This window comes from Hetaerina americana, unplaced genomic scaffold (genome assembly GCF_022747635.1).
Source record: "Hetaerina americana unplaced genomic scaffold, ioHetAmer1.1.p SCAF_14, whole genome shotgun sequence".
Taxonomy (NCBI): Eukaryota; Metazoa; Arthropoda; class Insecta; order Odonata; family Calopterygidae; genus Hetaerina; species Hetaerina americana.
Window position 1 is genome coordinate 9,094,833 of NW_027286514.1, and position 22,049 is coordinate 9,116,881.

General features: G+C 36.8%; 1 protein-coding gene across 1 annotated transcript; it reads left to right on the forward strand.

The window, feature by feature from the left end:
• The first annotated feature begins 74 nt into the window (after positions 1-74).
• On the forward strand, positions 75-21,614 carry Pbp45 (proximal sequence element A Pbp45). Its single transcript, XM_071583613.1, has 8 exons — positions 75-458; positions 543-689; positions 4,094-4,247; positions 6,211-6,415; positions 7,479-7,586; positions 14,595-14,835; positions 16,297-16,484; positions 21,483-21,614. The coding sequence occupies exons 1-7, from the start codon at positions 316-318 to the stop codon at positions 16,415-16,417; spliced, it is 1,119 nt and encodes a 372-aa protein (XP_071439714.1). The 5' UTR covers positions 75-315; the 3' UTR covers positions 16,418-16,484; positions 21,483-21,614.
• Positions 21,615-22,049: the final 435 nt, after the last annotated feature.

Genomic DNA, 22,049 nt, shown 5'->3' on the forward strand with positions numbered 1-22,049 from the left:
CTTTCTGACGAAACGTAATCTGCCCAATGAGAGGTAGATCAAGAGTAGCCTCGGTGCCAAATTGTGCAACGGATACGAATTCTGTATAGGTGTGCAAGAAAACGAATGAAGGTTTGACAACGCAGCGAAAAATTTAAGTGTGACATCACGTGTAATTCGGATGTCAATTTTAGGGAACCGCCAATCTTGTCTGTTTACACCGGGCAGTATTACGACGGTGATATAGCCTGAATGAAAAAGGAAACTAAATGATCTAAATTACGGCACAATAATAGGCCAATCTGCGTTCTATATATTCAGAAATAAAGTGAAACCATGAGTCTCGGAGGCTCATACATAGCTGCCGGTGTTCGGGCAGATTGTGAAAAACTCTTGTCTGAGTTTATTGCAAAAAACAGTTTACGATTTGATGATTTTGTTGAAGTATGGCAGAAGATGAGCTTTTCTTTAATTTACTGGTGAAAGTTTGTTTTACTGGCTTTTTTATGGTTTAAGTGTGCTCTTAATGCATAAATGCTAAAGTTGCTTTTGTGATTTTGCAGTGGAAGGAAAACGTTCTCAGAATTGGTGGAGTTCACTGAGGAAGTTCTCCAAATCACGAAAACCTTCATGTTTCCTCCTCATTCATTGCAAATGAGAGCAGGTGGTGTATATTTATCTGCCGGACTTTATTACAAGCAGCCAACCAGGTGATCACTTTTTCAGTGCCAGTTCTCTGTCGGAAACTAATGTTTGTCATTGGGTTAGCGTATTTATGAAGATTAATGTTACTTGTAGTGGTCGATAAATTCAAGGTGGTGGTGAATTTCGCTAAATAATTCTAAATGAGGAAACACAAAATTGCCAACATTTAGCGAGTCGTTGATTGCGACGTTAATGTAGAAGGCTGGTTGTTTATTTTTCATGACGTATGCACCTAATGTTAACATATCTAGTCCATGTACTTTTTATGATCCAGATTTCTTGATCTGTACATTAGGTCAAGTGAAACGCTGAATGTGTATGTGGATTATATGAACATTCTTCTCAACATATTTGATCTGCTAACTTGTCATTGCTCTAGAATTTCTGAAGGTTTGTTTTTCCTGGAAGTTTGCATGTACAAATGACCCTGCCAGTTGGTAAATTTTGAATGGTGCTTACCGTAAACATTTTTGAAATTAAAAAACGGAAACGTATGTGGAGTTGAAAACAAGAATAAGGGGACTCAAATAAGGCAGAACACAGGAATGAGTAAGGAGTGTGGGAATTAAGAAGTGTTGTTTCATAAAGAACTTGGGGTGGTACGATTTGCAGGTGCTATGAAATGATTACAGGGGGTAAGGAATGAAGTGCTAAAAAGGAATTGACAAGAAAAAGTTGAGAATGAAAAGGTGGGTGGGGTAGAAAGTAGAAAATGTCTGAGGAAATAGGACTCAAAACTTCAGCCATTTGATACCAATTGCTTCGTGCAGGGTTTATTAACTGACACAATCAATAGAAATTGGCCGTAATTTAGTGGGGAGTGTGGAATGGATAAAATATAGCATGGAAATGGTAGGATAATGGTGTATGTGTGTAGTGAGGAATGGAACATAAAAGGTGAGGGAAATTCATAGGCTATGATCTCGTTGGGTGATGACTTATGTGGGTATATTAAAGAGATGGGGAATAATGTGGCCTTAATCTGCATTACTTCCAATGCTATACTTTTGTTTGAAGGATCATTATGGGGATTAAGGAGGTAGAAGTCATTAGTGGTCCTGGAATGGCGTTTCATTGAGGTGAATTCCTTTTATGTTTTATTGCGATGCTTTTGTTCACACTTGGATTACATAGACATGGTGTCCATGCACCTTGCCCAGCTATTTTACTATGTGCAGATGGTTAGCCATATTTGTTATCAGATTACGCAAATTAATGTCAGAGCCTTCAGCATTTAGCCTTTTTTTCAAACAGGCCCATTGCATGTATTTTGCCATTTTTGTGTGCGTAAATTGTTAACCATTTCATGAACCTCATTTCTTTGTTTTGACATGAAATGGTTTATTGATATTTTTGCAATATAATGCACTGTAACTACATGAGGATGAGGTGTGATGAGAACGATGATGATTATTTTTGCTTTATCTTGTTAAAATGTAATAGTAATTTCTTTATGCTTTTGCATATCATTATTTCCCTCTGCTTTGTTTTAATTTTCCATTGATTTTTTCATAAATAGTTTCGCTTGTATCATTAGAGCAAGTTTTCTCAATTGAGTTATTACCTTGTTTATGCATTGGAAGAGTGTTGAATTTAAAAATGTAATGAATTTAGTGGTGAGCATTTTAAATGCCTATCCCATATGTGTTGCGGAAGGAGGGAAGATGGGTGATTGAGATGGTGCTGTGGCTATCGTACTGGCTTCCCACCTAGAGGGCTCGGGTTGAAATCCCGGCGATGTTGAATATTTTTCAGTGGTATATCGATCCCTACTTGAGGTGCTTTGTGGAGAGCACTTTGAGTGAGTACGATGTCCATCGGATGGGACGTTAAGCTTGGTGCCTTTCATAAAGAGTAGGCTAATGCCAACGTCGGGTTTCTCTCCACCCTTCATCCTTTCCTGGCCATCTTTAATGGCGCAAATGACCTCAGCTGTTGGTCGCCTACCCAAAATACTATTACTAGGGGGGTAGTTAAAAAAATGTGTGACAAAGGAATTAATATAATGAAAAGGATTCAGCGACTTGTGGAATAATTAATTTCTGCTTAATTACTGCACATATTTCTCCCTTAGCTATAATATGATGTGAATCACTACATCCTCAAGATCAAAAAATTCAAATGATACAGCCTCTCCAATTTTTGACAAGAGTGTGTTAAACACCCATTATATCATTTAACTGGGAGATTTTCGCCTGTAATTTAAACTTAACTAAGTTGCAGTTTTGCTTCCGGCAAATATGAATTACATATAATTTTTCCCATTAAGGAAGTAAATATTTTCAAGAAATTATATTGTTTTCTTGGGCATCTGTCATCCTAGAAAACCTGGTGGATTTTGGGGTAAGGGCATTTGGCAGATGTTTTAAAAAATTGGTATTTCACACTTTTGATGTGGGAATGTTTGCCATTTTGGGATGCATTCAAGAGACTACAAAGATGAATCTATGACTCTGTGTTCTTCTCTCTGCCCTTGACTTTCCTTGGTATCAATCGGAAGTCACATGCTTTCTGCAGGGATATCGGGGCATCCTTCGTCGACCTTCATCCGGCAGTCCAATTGTGTAGGAACACCCTGCACCATACTGGTGTTCACGGCACATCTGAGGCTGTCTGGTCTGTAGTGGGTAGGATATTCAAGCTCTCCTGGGCTTTTTTAGATTAAAGTGTAGGTCAATTATTGGGTCTTTAAAGTCTTCTTTGCCAAGCTATGTAGCTTTAATTGCAGTGAAGCTCAGTGCTAGCAATAGTTAACTTAACACCAATGAGATAGAATGGGGTGGAGAATTTAATAAGGGAGTTAATATTAACAAGAAAACAATCGTCGTTAAAAATTCAAAAAACTGTAATGTCCAGAAAATATCTGTATTGGTAGTTAATTGCCAAAGTTTAGAAAACAAAGTCACAGAATATCATCACCTTATTCAAAGCACAGGTGCAGATAAAATTATTGGGACAGAAAGCTGGTCATCCATTGATATTGCTGTCAGTAAAATTTTCCCAAAATCCTTTGGGAAAGTGACCCCGAACCAGCTGGATGCTTTGATCAGTAGGCTATTTCATCATTTCTTTTTCATGCATTTTTTTGCATGTCCCGGTAGTGGTGGGGTACTGTTCTTGCCTGATAATCACCTGAGGTTGTGGGTGTGTTTCCCACCTTGGTTGGTTTTGCTCAACATTGGGCTTGGGTCCATGGTATGGTTTTCATGGCCTGATTTAAAAGGCCAACTGTTTGTGGGTTAGTGCTGGATGACGGAAGATTGTTAATTTGCTCCCACAGCCCAATCAGATGCCATTGCATATTTAGAATGTATCAAGGTTCCAATTGTTATGTTTGAAAAGTGCTTTCTCCATGCATTCAAATTTTTAATTACCAAGTTCTAATCCATTTTTGTTTCATTGCGCACAGTGGTCTTGTGAAAATTCGTATCACATATGAAGATTTGGAGCATCTGAATCCATTCTTAGAGCAGTTACGGGAAGAGGGTCATTATGATGTCCTTTATATGTTTAGCAAGATGTTAGCTGAAAATGCCTTACTTTTCACATTATCTCCAAGAACGGTTAGTGAAACATGAAATATTTCTTATATATCCACCTTTCGCCAATAAAAAATGGCATTTCTGTTTTTTTACATTTTTGCAGTATTTTGTTGCCATGATAGCATTAATCAAAATCAGATAATTTGAGGAATAAACAGTAACTGCTTGGCCCAATGCCCTTAAAGATCAGCTAAATGGTATTGTGTTCAAATATGCCAATGTTGGTCAATAAATAAGTTGAAATTCACATTTTTGATGGAATTTTTTTGGTTTGAAAAAATTATAGTTTTCTCTTGTATTTTATATTTTGTAAATTAGTACTAGTTTGGAATGTGCTCTCTTAGTTTGGGTTTATAGTTCTACATTACTGAGAAAAATACTGCTATTTCATTATAATTACTTGAAAATTACTTTAAAAATTTTAGTTTCTATTCTGAAAAAGGTAAAGGCGGCATCTTGTGTGGACTACAGGACAATAAGTTTGATATCCCACGCAGCTAAAGTTGTTCTCAGGATCATAAACAAAAGGATAGAGAGTAGGGCAAATGATTACTTAGGGGATGATCAGTTTGGGTTTAGGAAGGGGAGAGCGTGATGCCATTGCAGTAGTGAGATTATTAATCGAGAGAAATATAGAACACAACCAGGAGGTATTTGCCTGTTTTGTAGATTTCGAAAAAGCGTTTGATAGAGTGAATGGGGAAAAACTAATGAGTATATTGCAGAAAATAGGAATAGATTGGAGGGAAAGGAGGCTAATCTGCAACCTGTAAATGTCTCAGACTGCTCAGGTGCGGGTGGGAAACGGGGAGTCCGGTTGGGCAGTGTTAGGAAGGGGTGTAAGGCAGGGTTGCCCATTATCACCGTTGCTGTTCAACCTGTATGCAGAGGAAATGATCAAAGAGGCATGGGAAGAACTCGAGGTAGGAATGAAAGTGGGCGGGGAATTTGTAAAATCAGTTAGGTTTGCTGATGGCCAAGCTTTAGTTTGTCAGTCAGCCAAGGGACTGCAAGCAGTGCTTAGTGAATTGGAAATTCAGTGCGACAGGTATGGGATGAGAATCAATATTAATAAAACCAAGGTTATGCAATTTTCTAGAAAGAAAAAGGCTAAGCTTAACATTAAAGTAGGAGGGCAAAAACTAGAGCAGGTAGAACAGTTTACATATCTCGGAAGTGTTTTGGATCAACACCGGTCAAAGTAGTAGGGACGTAAGGAGAAGAATTGCGCTAGGCAAAGAGTCTTTCACAAGGAGGAGGGAGTTGATGACAGGGACGTTGAGTAAGGACATTAAGAAAAGACTCGTAAAAACTTTGATATGGAGCGTAGCTATGTACGGTGTGGAAACGTGGTCATTGAAGCAGGAGGATAGACGTAGATTAGAGGCTTTTGAAATGTTGGTATGGAGAAGGTGAAATGGACAGAGACGAAAACAAATGAGGAAGTACTTGGTATGGTGGGCGAAGAGAGGGGTTTGTTGGGAGAAATCCTATGTTGGCAGGAAAAGTGGATGAAGCGGGTGTTGACCGGCTGTGGATGTTGAAGACTGTGATAGAGGGGAGAATGTTGGGCAAACGAGGAAAGGGAAGGAACAGGATAGGGATGTTGGACAGGATGAAGGGAGGAAGAAGGTACTCAGAGATGAAGAGGGACCTGATATAGAGTAGGATGATGAATTTTGTGTTTTGTTAGGAGTAATAAAATGTTTGTTTGGTAGTTGTGTCCATCCAAAAACCTACCTTAACCAGTAGATTACCTTAAAAAAAAAGTCTAAATGTATTATAAATTGAATTGAGACAATGTATTGTATATCGAAAGTTTTTTAATTTATTTCTTAAGTTGAAGCCTTGCTATTAATATAATTGATAAGAGTTAATTTATTTTTAATCTTTTTATATCTTTACTCATTATAATTATGTGATTGTTAATGCAAATATAGCACCTAGGTTTCTTATGCAGACCACTACTTCATCTTTTTTGCAGTATGGAATTGAATACAATATCAGAAAATATTTGCTTCACAAACCTGGTGATGACAACCTCAATTCTATGAAGGATGAAGAGTCATCTGATGAGGAAGACTTTTCCCCTGAAACATTTGCATTAGACTTTTTAAAAAAGTCAAAACTGTTGGAACAGGTGCAGGATATTGAAACAAGATATCAAACAATGAAAACTCTTCTTTATGGTGAGCAATGAAATGATTTATTTTCTTCGTGTTATCATTTTTTTGTGCTAGATGAAAATCAGTTTTTAACTGATAAAGCATTGAAAAAGCTATTAAGGTTTGATTTTTTGCTTGAGTTGAGACCTAGTTAATGTTAAGGGGGCACCTTTTTTATAAGATATGTTGGAAAACCTGAAAAATAGCAGAGTAGCCTAGAGATGCTGTCCATGTTTGGTTGAGGAAGGGAAATTCTTATCAGTTTGATAGAGCAAATTTCCTAGGACATGAGAGAAGGTTCTTTATTGTCTCTATGGCAGTTTTTGCAGTGAAATACAGATGATACAATGTTTTTCCGGTTGATGCCATATTGTTCCATCTTGCTGTATAATTATTTTCTTAGCATTGATCACAGTTGTGGAAAATATCTATTTTCTTTGGCATAGACATTGGATTCTTCATAATTGTTATATCCTGGAACAGACCATGCATTTACTGCTATCCAATGAGAAACTTATCTATGGTCATTTTTTGGGGCTTTTCAAATCTGGAAGCAATCTCAAAGTTTGGTTGTTGAAGGGTTTCCCACATGTGTACTTCATATACACGAGAAGAAGAGACCATTTGAAGGGACCATTTGGTCTCAATTTCACCCAAATAAAGACCTCCATCTATCTATACACATTCATATGCTATTTCGACAGCAACATTTTTCTAATCACGGGATGTTATTTTTATTGGCAATGCTATTGAACCTTATGACCACATTATGCTTAGGGAGAGCTCTGGTAATCTTCTCCAAAGTGATGGCATTGCACTGGATGTAAACTCTTACAAAATTTCTTCAGACCCATTCTGTGTGGACATGTAGTAAAGTTGTCATTCATGTAACTCAGCAAAAGCTCCCTCAATGATCAAGTGAAACTCAATGATCCAGAATGAAATCCCACCTTAGCATTGTTATCATTCACTCTCACAAAGTTGTAAGGAAAATAATAATGGTAATTTGGATTGAGTGGGAGTTTAAACATTGTTTCTTCCAGCTAGCTTAATACCTTGATTTAAGGAATTTCAATCATTCTTTTAGGTGATCAAAATGGCAAACTGCCGAAGAGCTTGAGTTTTACCGCTCCCAGCTTACTTGAGGCCATGAATGCAGCCATTGGAGGTGGTAAACCATCGACTAATCTTGAAGGTATAATAATCCTAATGTATTAAAAATATTACTGAAGTTTATTGCTGGAACTTGCCTGAGGCACTTACTATTATGCAAAAATTGTCACCATCGTAAAAGGGGGTGAAATTTTTCCATATGCGGAGGGAATCATAGGGAGCGGACTTTGGTCTGTTTTTAATGTTTTGTATATACTATTATGGTCATACATGAATATAAAATAAACCATGTAAAATGAATTATTCTCAATTACAAGTGGGCCAGCCTGGAAATTACAACTGTAAAACTTTTAACTTTCTTTGTAACCTCTTAAAATGACAGATTTTCAAGAAAATTCCTCTTCATGTGATATTATGCTTCATACCAATTAATTCTGCGCTTGTTTATCTTGTGTTTGAATTTTCATGGTAGGGGATAGAATTTGGTCTGTATTTAGCTATTTTTGATAGACCATTATGGTAATTAATGAATGTGAAAGAAACCGTTTCCGAATGGGAAACCGTTTAAGAAAATGGGTTATTCTCAGTTTGAGATGGGCCAGACTAGAAATTACTCTTTTAATAATTTTTAAACACTGTTGAAAAATTAATTATTTTCTAGAAAATGTGTTATTATACTTCGTAGTGATTAATTCTTTTAATCAACTTGATAAACATCTCATACATACCTATGTATAAGATTATGGAATACAAAATTTAATAAATATGTTTTCCATAATTACACACAACACCTTTGCGCATTGCCTCTATTGCAAATCAAAAGTGTATGATGACATACTAATAGCATGAGTTATCCATGAATTATTAGGTGGGTTGATATTAGTGCCATGCATCATTTTATAACAACCACATCTTCAGTTTTCACTTTTGATGTCTAGCATTGGTTCAATTCTTATTTAATGAGCCATCTGATTGAAGATTACATGGGTAGGCCCAGAAGCAACTGGCCTGACCTAGAGATGGCGATAGTTGTTTGAAAAATATCACTGTATTAGAAAGTATACAATCTGTAAAGCATATGCTTCACGTTTGAAGATACCACGTTGTTAAGTATTTATTTGGCAGCCATCAATATTGAACGTTTTCTGTGAAATTGTTAAAATGGAGAAAATTGGTCATCGTTATGTGATACAATACTTTTCTTTGAAAGGCCTCAGCCCAACCAATATAAAAGCTGAATTGGATTTGACTCTAGGTGAGTCCGCTTCTTCGTTTACAGCAGCAAAATATTGGGTAGCAGAGTTTAAACAAGGCTGTGCGAGCTATCTGGAGTAGCATCACACTGGTCGACCAAATGAGCTGATGACTAGAAATGGTGAAGAAAATTCACTAAATGATACTGAATGATCGTTGACTTAAAGTGCGCAAGCTAGCAGGCATAATAGGCATTTCAAAAAGTGCGGTACATCACATATTAACTTAAAATTTGGGCATGAGACAGCTGTATGCAAGATGGGTGCCGCAATTCCTCACACTCGAGGAAAACCAGTGTCGTGAAGATGTTTCAATTGAGTATTCAGCAAAGTTTCACAGCAACAAATCAGAATTTTTGCACCATTTCATAACCACGGATGAAACATGGTTCCATTACTTCACACCGAAGACCAAAGAATAATCAAAATAATGGATTCAAAAGGGGGAACCGGCTACAAAAAGGGCAAACACCGTTTCATTTTCAGACAAGGTCATGGCATCGGTTTATTGGGATGTGCGTGGGATAATTTTCATTGACTATCTTGAAAAAGGAAAAACTATCAACGGCGAGTACTATGCCAACTTATTGCAATGCTTGAGCGAAGATATCAAGCAAAAGCAGCCGCCTTTGACTAAGGAGAAAGTGTTGTTTCATTAAGACAATCCACCAACTCACAAACGTGTTATTGCAATGGCCAAAATTCATGAATTAAAGTTTGGATTGCTACCTCATGCACTCTATTCTCCAGATTTAGCCCCCTCGGATTATTTTCTATTTGCAAACTTGAAGAAATGGTGGTTAAAGATTTTCCAACCGTGAAGAAGTGATGTTGGCAGTCAGTGGCTATTTTGAGGAGCAAGACAGTTCTTATTATAAAAAGGGTATTGTACTTATTGAACATTCCTGGGAAATATGTATAGAGCTGAAAGGAATTTATGTTGAAAAATAAATACATTTTTTCCAAAATTTTTGTGTTTTCTTTGTTGGGTCGGGTACTTATGGGATTACCCTTGTATGTATGCATTGGGCTCTTGTTATCAAATTTTTGGAGGGGTACAAAATTCTATATAATAATCAGTGGAACATGAGGTTCGAGCTTCTGTGCCATGTTGTGATACGTAGGTATTATTATTGGTATTTTACAGGTTAAGGTAGGTTTTGATGGTTCACAAATATATACAAGGGTATATATTCTATTGTTTCAGGCTTCACTTCGTGGAAGTATTTAATATCCATACTAAAAAGAAAGAAAGACTCGTACTTTTCCACAGATTTTATTATACGGTACAACGCGTTTCACAGACTTGCAGCATCATCAGGTACAAATTTGCAAAACAGACAGAGCAAGCATATATACCCTCAGGACATAGTGGGGGCGGGGAGGGTTGGAAGGATTTGAGAGGGGTGGGGGCTCGCAGGTGCGTTGATGGATTGTTTTGACCATTTCCAGGCTAGTTTTTCTGAGAGGAGTGGGGAGGGGTATGGGAACAATTGCTCATTACAAAGTGTCGTGTTGGGGTTCACCAAGTGCCTTCTAATCTCTAATTGCTCGAGAGCGTCCATTTTTAATCCTTTTGGGAGTGTGTGTAATATCTCTGGGACAAAGTCACTGCTGTGGTTGAATTCTAGTAAATGCTTGGCGAAGAGAGAGTTGTTATTCTGATTTTTGTGACACCTAGCGTGTTCCTTGACTCGTAACTTGATATTCCTGCCGGTCTGACCGACATAATGTTCACATCTTAATTCACGTATTTTTGCCCTGGCAATGACACTTGTGTGTTGGCCCGCATTGTCTTGATGAAAGATGACTTTCTACCTCGCCAATCCTGACCTTTTTTCATGTATCTTCTGCTGAAATTTTTTCAGGTGGTTGGTTTAATATTGTCCAGTGGGAAGGTATCTATCAGCAGAATACCTTTCACTTCCCAGAAAACTGTGGTGGTGAATTAACTTGTTTTCACTACTTTGACTGCTGTTTTGTCTCTGGAGTATAATAGTTGACCAAAGTTCATCTGTGGTCACAAATTGGTGCAGAAAATCTTGTTGGTTGTTCTTAAAATTTGCCAAAAATTGTACTGGAAATTCCATTCTGATGTATTTGAGATCCTGCATCAAGATCTGTGGCACCCATCTAGAAGATAATTTTCTCATATCCAATTCCACTTTTAAAATGTAATATGCCCATTCAGATGACATCCCTACAGCTTCAGTGGTTTCTCGCACTTTCAGTCTGTGATCCTCCATGATCATTTAATGCATTTTTGGAATAATTCCTGGGGTAGTGGCACATTTTGGCTGACCACTACACAGATCATCATCTAAGCTGTTTCGACCAAATTTAAACTTGTTGGTGTACTTGGCAACAGTTATGAAGGAGCAGAGTCCCTCTGAGTATTCTGAAAGTCAGCATGAATTTCCTTTGCTTTCATACCTTTTTATGCAAAGAATTTAATCAATTCTTGAATCTCAATTTTTCCATCTTCACAAATCACTGCAATTAAACAACAATCCGCTCCACAGATCTCTTTCTGTGTGTGTACTCTTAAAGGATTACCTATTACAGTAGAACCTCTTCATATGAGTATGATCCTCTCTGTCACCTTTCTCGTAAAACGAAACATTCAATTAGTGAATAATTTTTTCCCATGTAAAGTAATGTTAAATATGATAATGTATCCCATGCCGAAAAAAATAAATTTTGTGCAAAGTTAATTCAAAGAAAGTAGTAGTTTTGAGGGGAGGCGACCGACAGCTAAGGTCATTTGCGCCATAGGAGATGGACAGGAAAGGATGAAGGGTAGAGAAAAACCCGACGTTGGCATTAGCCTACTCTTAACGATAGGTGCCAAGGGGTCCGCAGTTTAACGTCCCATCCGACAGATGGTGTACTCCCTCAAAGTGCCCTCCACAAAGCACCTCAAGTAGGGATCGAGATACCTCTGAAAAATATTCACCACCGCCAGGATTTGAACCTGCGCCCTCAGGGTGGGAAGCCAGGACGTTAGCCCCCGCACCATCTCGATCCCCTTAATTCAAAGAAAATTTTATAAACATTATTTAAGCTCATGGTTCATGTTCACCTTTTCTTCTATTGCAGAATGAAACCACACAGTATGCAAATTTGATTTGTAGAAAACAAATAAGAATCAAAATAATTAGGTTATTATTTATGATACATTGATAATTCATTTTTACTAGGAACCATTCAAGAGTTGTTTGTTTTTACCGACTTTTCAATTTTTTCAAATGCATTTTAGCATTATAATTAATTAGTTTTATTCTCTTTTGATTGTCTTCTTTTGACTCTTTCTCTGGGGACATTTTTAAAACTATTTATAAAATATTATTTAACCGCTGGAAAAGTCACAAATGAGCACAATGTGGACAAATGTGCAATCACTAGCGACGTAATGATGCTGGTGGAACTTGTGCTAAACACAAACATAAACAGCCGGTGCAATCACTCCAGATATCCCCCTCTGGTCATCACTCATTGTGCAAATTACTCGCTATCTATGGTGCTTATTAAGCCAGATTTCTCTGTACTGCATGGGGAACTAATTGTGCTAATGCCGAAATCTGATGGTCATTCTGAGAACCTTTCTAAGTACCCTCTTAATTGTGCATTATTACATTTACTTGCCTCTCCAAATATGGTAAATAACACAACCTGAAATCGTACACTACAGTAATTCCCTTTTCAATTCTGCATACTTGTTTCCTCCCTTCATTCCATCCAGCATCCCTATCCTATTCCTGCCCCTTTCTCGTTTGCCTAATGTCCTCCCCTCTGTCACAGTTTCCAATATCCCTTTCACATTCAAAATGCTCTGAATCCTTCTTTCCTGCCTCTCCCGCCACACTGAGCACATTTGTTTTCTTTCTCTGGATTTCATATTTCCATCACTCTCCAAACCATCATTTCAAAAACCTCCCCTCTAGATTTATCATATTACCTACATAAGTTAATTAACTCCTATTTCAATGTTAAATTAGCCTTCCTGTTTCTCGAAAACAGCATGACTTTTGTTTTGTTTACATTTTTTTTCATTTCAGACCTACCACCTTAGCTTTCCAGTGCCTTCAGCAATGTTTCCAAATCCTTGACTGACTGGCAAACTAAAGCTCATCAGCAAACCTAACTGACTTAATGAATACTCACCAATTTTCATACCTCCCTCCAATTCTTCCCATGCCTCTCTTACCATTTCAGCCTCATAAAATTGAAAAAGCAGAGGCAATAATGCACACCCCTGTCTTACCCCTCTTCCTAAAACTGGCTATTCAGAATCTCAATCCCTCACTCCCACCTGAGCAGAAATAGATCTCCTATTTTCTCCTAAATATTCGCTAATTCTACTTTATTCACTGTATTAAACGCTTACTCATTCTATGAAACACAAATACATCCTGATTATATTTTATATTTCTCTCTTTTGGTGATCTTATTAATGCTATGGCATTATGTGTGTGCATTCCCTGCCTCAGGCCATATTAATTATACCCTAAGCTACTCTCCAATCCTTCTATTGATGATCCTGAGAACCACTTAACTGTGTGCGAAATCAAATTTATTGTTCTCTAGTTCTCACATTTGGCTGCTTGTAACTTTTCCTAAAGCTTTCAATACATAGTTCCATGGGAAGGTTGTCTACTGCCATTGTCTTATAGGGTTTTATTTCCCTCGATGCCCTTTCTATCTCACCATTGAGTAAGCTTGAACCTAAGCTATCCTCATTTATTTCATATTCTATTTCTATGTCTGAGCTTGTTTGCCTAATGTCTTTACCATATAGTTCCTTCTACTTCTCTTATATCTTCCCTGGCTCAAATAGATTTCCAGACTTATCTTTGGTTTTGAAATGATATACCTGTTTTACTTCCTGACTGTGCTTTTACCTTCTTGTACAGCATTCTAATTTTTATTTACCCTTTTGCATTGGGTTCTTCCACTTTACTTCTTTCACTCTATTTGTTTTGTGCCTCAGTTTATTATTTTGCTCTTAGTACTTCCTTCTAATTAACTTTGTGTTTATACAACTTCTTTGTTTATATTATTCCGTTTCTGTCTCTCATTCATTTTTCTAATCATTTAGTTTGCTCTTCATAGTTTCTATTCCCTTATACTCATTACTATTTTTATAGTTTTTTGTGGCTTTTGATGTGTTCCCATTTTTCCTAAATAGTACCCAGCGCTCTTTCCTCGCTCATGATTTTCTATAAGCTGGCCGATGCTCTCTCCTTATCGGTCCAGTTAATATTTCTATGTTCCATTTCTTAAACTGTTTTCCCTGTTTTACCATTTGAAATGAATGTCACACACGTCATAATTACTAAATTTTTACTAAAGTCTGCATCCACTTCTGAGAAATTGCAAATTGATCATGCTCTTCCTAATTCTGTGCCTTATTATAATATAGTCTGACTGATACCTTCCCGAGTCTTCAGGAAAATACAATATGTACTAATGAGGCAAATCAAACTTACTTACCATAATTGTTTACCTGGTTTGGAGCCAGGGCTTGAAGGAATGGACTGTAAAAGGTGCAATCAAGGAGGCTTAACACCACTGCATTTGGTACAAAGTATTCCTTCTGTAATGACTTAGTTTAATCATTACTGATTAGTTTAATCATTAATGATTGGTTTAATCATTACTGATTAGTTCACTCATTACTGATAATATACCTATTTGATGTTAGATGTGGTAATATCTACATATACTAAAATGATGGTTTACAAGCATAAGTATGAACTGACTCTGTAATATAAAGACATCATTGGTAGATAGTGTTGATGTATTTCATGTGTCTAACTCAGTTTTTTTTCTTTCAGAAAGTTCTAAAAGAAAACTGAAAAAAGATGCTTTTAAAAGGCAAAACAAAACAGAAATAACCAAAGCTTTGGAAAGGAATGTATCTAGTCAAGAAACAGAGACTGACTCGGAAGATAATTTGCCCAGCACTTCAAAGAAAGCGACGAAAGGAGAAAGAAGTGGAAGAAGAAAGAGAGAGCAAGGTTTTCCAGCAGAAGAATGGGCTGCCACTTCACACCCTAAGAATAGGCACCAAAACAGGTGGGTTCGTGTAGTGGTGGGCTGAAGGTTTTTCCAATGGATTTTCACTGCTCAGGCAAGTCTGTAGTATTTTGATGCTGTAATTCAGTGAAAAAGCAGTGATTTTTATGTGCTTATTTACCTGTCATCCATTTCAACTTTTCTCATTGGACTGTTCTTACTCTAATGATGTTAATCTTTGCACCTTGGGGTATTTGGATGGTGCAGTGGCTAACACACTGGCTTGACTTCCCATCCAGAGGGACCAGGTTTGAATCCTGGAGGTGAAATATTTTTCAGTGGTATCCTGATCCCTACTTGAGGTGCTTTGTGGAGAGCACTTCGGGTAAGTGGGCCATCTATTGGATGGGACGTTAAGCCGTGGACCCCTTGGTGCCTTTCGTTAAGAATAGGCTAATGCCAATGCCAGTTTTCTCGTTACCATTCTACCTTTCCTAATCCTTAATAGGGCAAATTACCTCTGCTGTCAGTCGTCTCCCCTACAACTACTACTCTTTGCAACATCTTCATTTTTTACTCTTTATTTTCCATTTTTGGCTTCAGTGATGTCTGTTACAGAAGCAACAAAATTTAATAATCCATCCCTGTAAATAATACACATCCCAATGCATCACAAGTCTTGGTGCTGCCATGGATCATTGGAGTTGGTGATATTGATGACAGGAATCATGATTGCGCACTTCGCTGCAAAGATGAACCAAATTATAAATAGTAATTCCAATAAAATGCAAAAAGAGTCAATGATGATACCCCTAATCCAAAGAAAGTCATAGTCCTCTGGATGTTTCATATCAACACTACTTACATATTATGCTCAAATATAAGGATAAGTTGGTAAATAAGTTGCTAGGCAAATGTGGGAGCTGTTACAAATGTTTCATTGGGAATCATTGGAACATCCACCATACGGTCCTGACTTAGCCTCCAGTGATTCTCATCTGTTTCAGCCCCTAAAATATCATTTGTGTGGCCCACATTTAGAAAATGATGATGCCATAGTCGGAGGGCTTACTTGTTGGCTGCAGCAGCAAACAAAGACTTCTTTGCTGCCGGTTATTAAAGACTTTAGAGATGGGATAGGTGTCTCTGAATGTATAGAGTGAACATGTAAAAAAAAAATGATAAATTTCAGGAAGTTACTTCGGTTGTCATTGCCTCTATCCAGTTTTGTGCGTTATTTATTGACTTAACCTCATATAATTGCAAACTATTTTTGTTTTATTTCTGTTAAACTGTTCTATTTTTATTTTATTTCACCGGTACAAACCTGTTGGGTACTGTCTGTAACTTAACATACAGCCCAAATCTGGCAGAATGTAGAATAAAACCTTCGCTGTAATATAGTGTGCTTGTGTTGTTGTCTTGGTATTTATAGGGTAAAAACGTAAAAAAATTATAAATTCAAATGGTATAGTGCTTGCTTTATTTTTAAGTGCATTATTACCAATTTTTATTTTTCAGAACCACAAGAGCTTTTGCATTAAAATCTGAAAGTTGCCAACCAAGTTCTGTGGAAATACAAAATGAACCCAGCTGTTCTACCGTTGAGGCCAGTGACACTCTCAGCTTACAAGAGATCTGATGAAGAAGGATATGCATAGATTTAATTATTCATACTTCTGATATTCCATTGCAGCTGAAAGAATGAGGTACTGGTTAACGATGCTTTCTTCTTCTTTCATTGCATATGTGAACCCTTAGTTTTAATAAGTAATTTACATAAAATAGGAAATTTCCTTATTTTTATCAGAATTATTGAAATCTGTGATGAAGCTTTACATTGCTTCCAAATGTAAGTTTTTTCTGGTCTGACTATGCGACAATCTGTTCAGATGGTCATTGGACAATTCTTAAAATTTACTCCAGGAGTTAGGCCAGGAAATGTGTTGATATGCGTCAATATTGACCAATTTTTAGGTATTTCTCATGTACTGTTATAGTTTCAATTTCATTGTTATTTTATGATTACGCAGGACAAGTTGTCTAAGAGTGCATTCTTATTAGTCATAATGAAGTACGCACGACTTTGACTTCCTTGATAAGGATAAAAGGTAAGGTGGTAAAAGTTACTAAAATGTCTATTTTTGAATTCGTACAAATCACGGCCCTGGGAAATATGCAAAGTTAGTATAAATTTTTGATTTCAGAGGTCTTACTCCTCGAAAAATTGTATTCTTAAGCACCTACTACCTAGCTATGTAAGTGAATGGTTACAAGTTTTAGAAACATACGAGGTGTGTTCAAAAGGCAAAGTGACTTTATACTCATATGAAAAAATATTGATTTATTCTTCAATATTCAAGTTGTACCTTTCAAATTAATCACCCCCAGATATAATATACTTGTGCCAATTCTTTTTCCAATCCTTGAAGCATTTCTGATAAGCACTTTTTGGTATAGCCTTACGTTCTTCCAGCGATGCAGTCTTTATCTCCTCAATCGTTGAAAATCTCCGTCCTTTCGTAGGTCTCTTCAGTTTTGGGGAACAGGAAAAAGTCGCTGGGGGCTAAATCCGGTGAATATGGTGACCGAAGCATGACTGTGGCATTGTTTGTGGCCAAAATGTCTCTCACAAGCAACGATGAGTGAGGAGGTGAATTATCGAGGTGCAAAACCATGATTTGTTTTTCCACAATTTTGGACGTTTTTTTTCATATTACTTCTTGCAAACTGCGCATACCTTCAAGGTAATACTCTTAATTGACTGTACAACCATATGGTAAGAACTTCTAATGCACTACGCCATGGCAATCGAAGAAAACAGTGAGCAAAACCTTGACATTTGATTGAACTTGGCGTGCTTTTTTTTGGTCTTGGTTCTCCTGGGTTCTTCTATTGGGACAATTGGGCTTTGTTTTTCATGATATAACTACATATTCATGATTCTTCACCAGTTGTGGTTCTTTTGAGGAAATCAGAATTATCATTGACGTCATTCAACAGCTCCTGAGCGATGCTCATGCAATGGTTCTTCTGGTCATTTTGAAGCAGTTTCAGATCGAACTTCGCTGACACAGTTCTAATGCCCAAAAAATCCAAAAATATTGCATGGCACGAGCCAATTGATATGGCAACATCCTCAGCATCTTCTCTAATAGTGATTCGACGATTTTTCAAAACAATTTTCATCACTGCTTCAACGTTTTCATCTGTTGTTGACGTGCTGGGGCATCCAGAGCAAGGTTCCTTGGCACCTTCTCGGCCATCTTGGAAGGTCTTGTACCACTTGTTAGCATTCTTTTTACTCAAAGAAGACTCACCATATGCCACTGTCAACATGTCAAGTGTTTTGGAGCACTTACTTCCATTTTTTACTGAAAATTTAATGAAAATTCTCTGATCCATTTTTTTTACAGTAGAAAATCTCCGAGCACACCAAAGCACATCTAACATTTGTAACTGTCAATAACAAACTAAATGTGGTATATTGTCAAAACTGTAAACAAATGTTTGGAACATATGTACCAATACAACAAAACAAAAAAATCAAAAATGAAATGTATGTTGCCCCCAAAATTTTAAAAGTCTCCTTACTTGTTGAACACCTCTCGTACAGTGGAATCTCACTTAGTAAGTACCTTACATAATGAGCAAAAAATATTTAAATGACTTGCTTAACGCGTGACATTTCACATAACAAGTGATGAGGACTGGGGAAGTCCTGGATTGTGTACCTGCTGCATCAGTTTGTCTTAACCACTCATTCGACTAACATTGTAGTGTTGCTAGTGATCACACATTTATCCAACTTTGTGTTGAGGCATATTAATTGTGATTTTTTTGGATAAAGAATAATAACCCTGCAAAAATGTCACTGCAGGAAAACATCCATGAAAGGAGAAAAATCACTATGGAAATGAAAAGTGAAATTATTGAAAATTAAGAAGGTGTGAGCATAGCTGATCCAGCATTCACATACAATCGGTCAATGTCAACGATTTGCACTATCCTCAAAGACAAAATTAAGTAGATAGATGCTTCAAATGGAATGACAAGAATATCTACAGTTACATATTCCCATTGATGTTGAATGGTTGCTTCTTAAATGGATACACCAAAAGCAATTGGAAGATGATATTAATGAGAGCATTTTGGGAAGGTAAAAGTGCATTTTGCTGACCTTTTTAAAAAGATGCCATGATCATCAATGGAATGAAAAAGAAGTATTGAAGTGAAGCCATGGGTGGATTGAGAAGTGTAACAAAATAACCGGCATCCACAGCATATTAAGCCATGGTGAAGCATCAAACTTCAGTACAAAAGGATCTGAGAACTTCACCGGTGACTTTTAGAAGCTCATAGATTCTGAAGGATATCTGCCACCACAGGTTTTTAATTGTGATGAAATTGGTCTATTTTGGAAACAGATGCCGAGACAAACCTATGTACCTGTAGAGGAGAATGTATTGCCAGGCCATAAGTCAATCAAAGATTGTCTCACACTGCTGCTTTGTGCCAATGTAATCAGTTATTTGAAAATTAAAATGCTGCTTGTTTAATATACAGAAATTCCATGAGCCTTTAATAGAGTGTTAAGTCCAAAAGAGCTGGCTAAATGTAATTTTTTTTCTGCAAACCGAATTCACATTTCAGGGTGGTTCGTTCCTAGGTATAAGAAAAGTTGAAGATGATTCGCAATCTTAACAAATGCTTAAGTTTCTTTGAATAAACCTTATTCCCAATTTAGTTTTTCCATCATGTTCCATGTTCATTGATATGGGAAAAATTGTTTTGCTCAATGAGTGTTTTGCAATATGAGTAAGATTCTGGAATGAATAATGGTAGTTAAGCAAGGTTCTACTGTACAACATTGTGGTTTGATGGATAAGTTCATTTGATTTTCAAATGTGGTGCCTCTTTAATGATCTTGTTCAGTGAGTGGAGGTTTCATTCTCACTGTGCTGTGAAAAAGTAAGGCTAATGAAAGAGAAACAAGTGAAATTCCTGTGCTAGGAATAATGAAAGACATCAAGAATTTTATTACAACTTGTATCTCAATACTTAATGATTTTTCATTATTTTAAGATGAATGTTTGGAGAACAAAATCTCAGAGAATTAATCATAGTCGTAATAAAACTCTGGCAGAAAACTTGAAGTAATCTGGAGGGAAGCAAAACAATATGCACCCATCCTCTCAAGAAATGCTCAACTACTAAGTGAATTTCTCTCTACCTCAAGGATATTCAAAAGCTGAAGAAAAGCAGGTTGCAAAATTATGTTTTTTAGAAAGATAAAGTGAAAAAGTTCTGGGAGGACGCTCTTCTTTTGCATGATGTGACTGCTCGAAGGTGTTCAATCCTACATGTGGTGCTGAGTGTGTAAATGGTCCCTGCTCAAGATTTCTTTTGAGATCAGAGGAAACTTCAATGGTAACAGGTGAAGGTGAAATATAAAAAAATTATTTTAGATGATAGCTAAATGTGTACATACCAGGCAAGTTAGTGTATTTATATATAAGGTACCCCCTTCATAGTAGTAGTTTTGAGGGGAGGCGACCGACAGCTAAGGTCATTTGCGCCATAGGGGAAGGACAGGAAAGGATGAAGGGTGGAGAGAAACCCGGCGTCGGCATTAGCCTACTCTTTACGAAAGGCGCCAAGGGGTCCGCGGCTTAACGTCCCATCCGACGGACGGCGTACTCACTCAAAGTGCCCTCCACAAAGCACCTCAAGTAGGGATCGAGATACCTCTGAAAAATATTCAACACCGCCGGGATTTGAACCCGCGCCCTCAGGGTGGGAAGCCAGTACGTTAGCCCCCGCACCATCTCGATCCCCACCCCCTTCATGGCATTACATTTTCAATGTCAGCAAAATTAAAAGTAACCTCATTTTATATATTTTCAAGAGACTTTATTTCACTAATTTTCTTGTGCTGCCCTATCATTTTATTCTCTTATATATTTTCATACATGACATTCTATTCCTGAGGTTTCTAATATATTTTGTCTTGAGAATCCCTCCAACTATAATAACCAAAGACTCTCTGTATATGCCTTCTTCTTTAACCATTTACTCTTCTCTCATGTTATGTTTGATCAACTGAATCACATCGTTGTCATGCTTTCAACATGACCAAACTAATGAATTAACTTCTTTCATACTTGTCTGCTTATCAATTCATCCAATTTACATTTTTTTCTTTACTCACTCTTTCGTCACCTTGTCCTATTTTAATGAGTTTGGGTATCACTAAACTTGGTGGCTCCAGCCTGTGCAAAATGTATTGTCAGGGAGTGGGAATTGTGCACGGAATGGGATGGCCAAGGGGAGGGAAGAGTACATGGAATACAGAACTGCAAAATCACTTGCATTAACCCTGAAGAAGGTGCATGGGCAATTGTGATATTTCCTGCTCATGGTGCCTAGGCTCAATGTCCACTGCATTTTGTTGTCATTTATTCTTGTCATGGCAAGTCAAAATATGTCTTGAATGATTCCGTGGGAAAGAACAATTTGTGCACTTATATTAATGCTGCATTAGACTAAATTGAAATTCTCTATGTTTGTAAAAGCCTGTTTTTACTTGTCAAACTTTTGCGAATCTCATATATTTAAGAATTAAATGCTTATACTGGTATTGGTTGATATAATTAAGGTGTGTAATTTTAAATTAATTTTTTAATCTTGAAAATATTTCTTTTCAGGGCCAAAGGACTCAAGAAGAAAGTATTTTTTTATTAAACAATTGTTCCTAACTGAAAATGTTTTGAAGATCATTTGATGTCCAAAGGATTTATACCATCTATCAGTATAATTTTTTTTAATATTTGTTCATTTAAAAATGTCTGTATAAAGTATGTATTTAATATCATTGAAATAAATGTCAATGACTATTTACTTTTTTATTAGCAGCTCAGTATGTTTTTGAGTGTACACTTATTGTACATAAACAAGAAAAAACTCTGTAACCAAATCAAATTGTATTTAACTAATGATATTTGATTTCAAGTTAACCTAGTGTTAACATGAGGTAAATTATAAACTAAAAACACAAGTGAAAATATGGCAGCTCATATCATGAATAGGAAATAGAAAATTATTAATCCATAGTTTTTTTGAAAGATGAAATTACGTTTGTGATTGCATACTTTTTTGGATCTGTTAACATAAGCATTGTACATTTTGTAATTCCACCTACTGGCAAATTGCCATCAGTTGCTAAATGGTAGAAATTCTATCACTAATATTACTTCATTATTTACCTGGGAGTT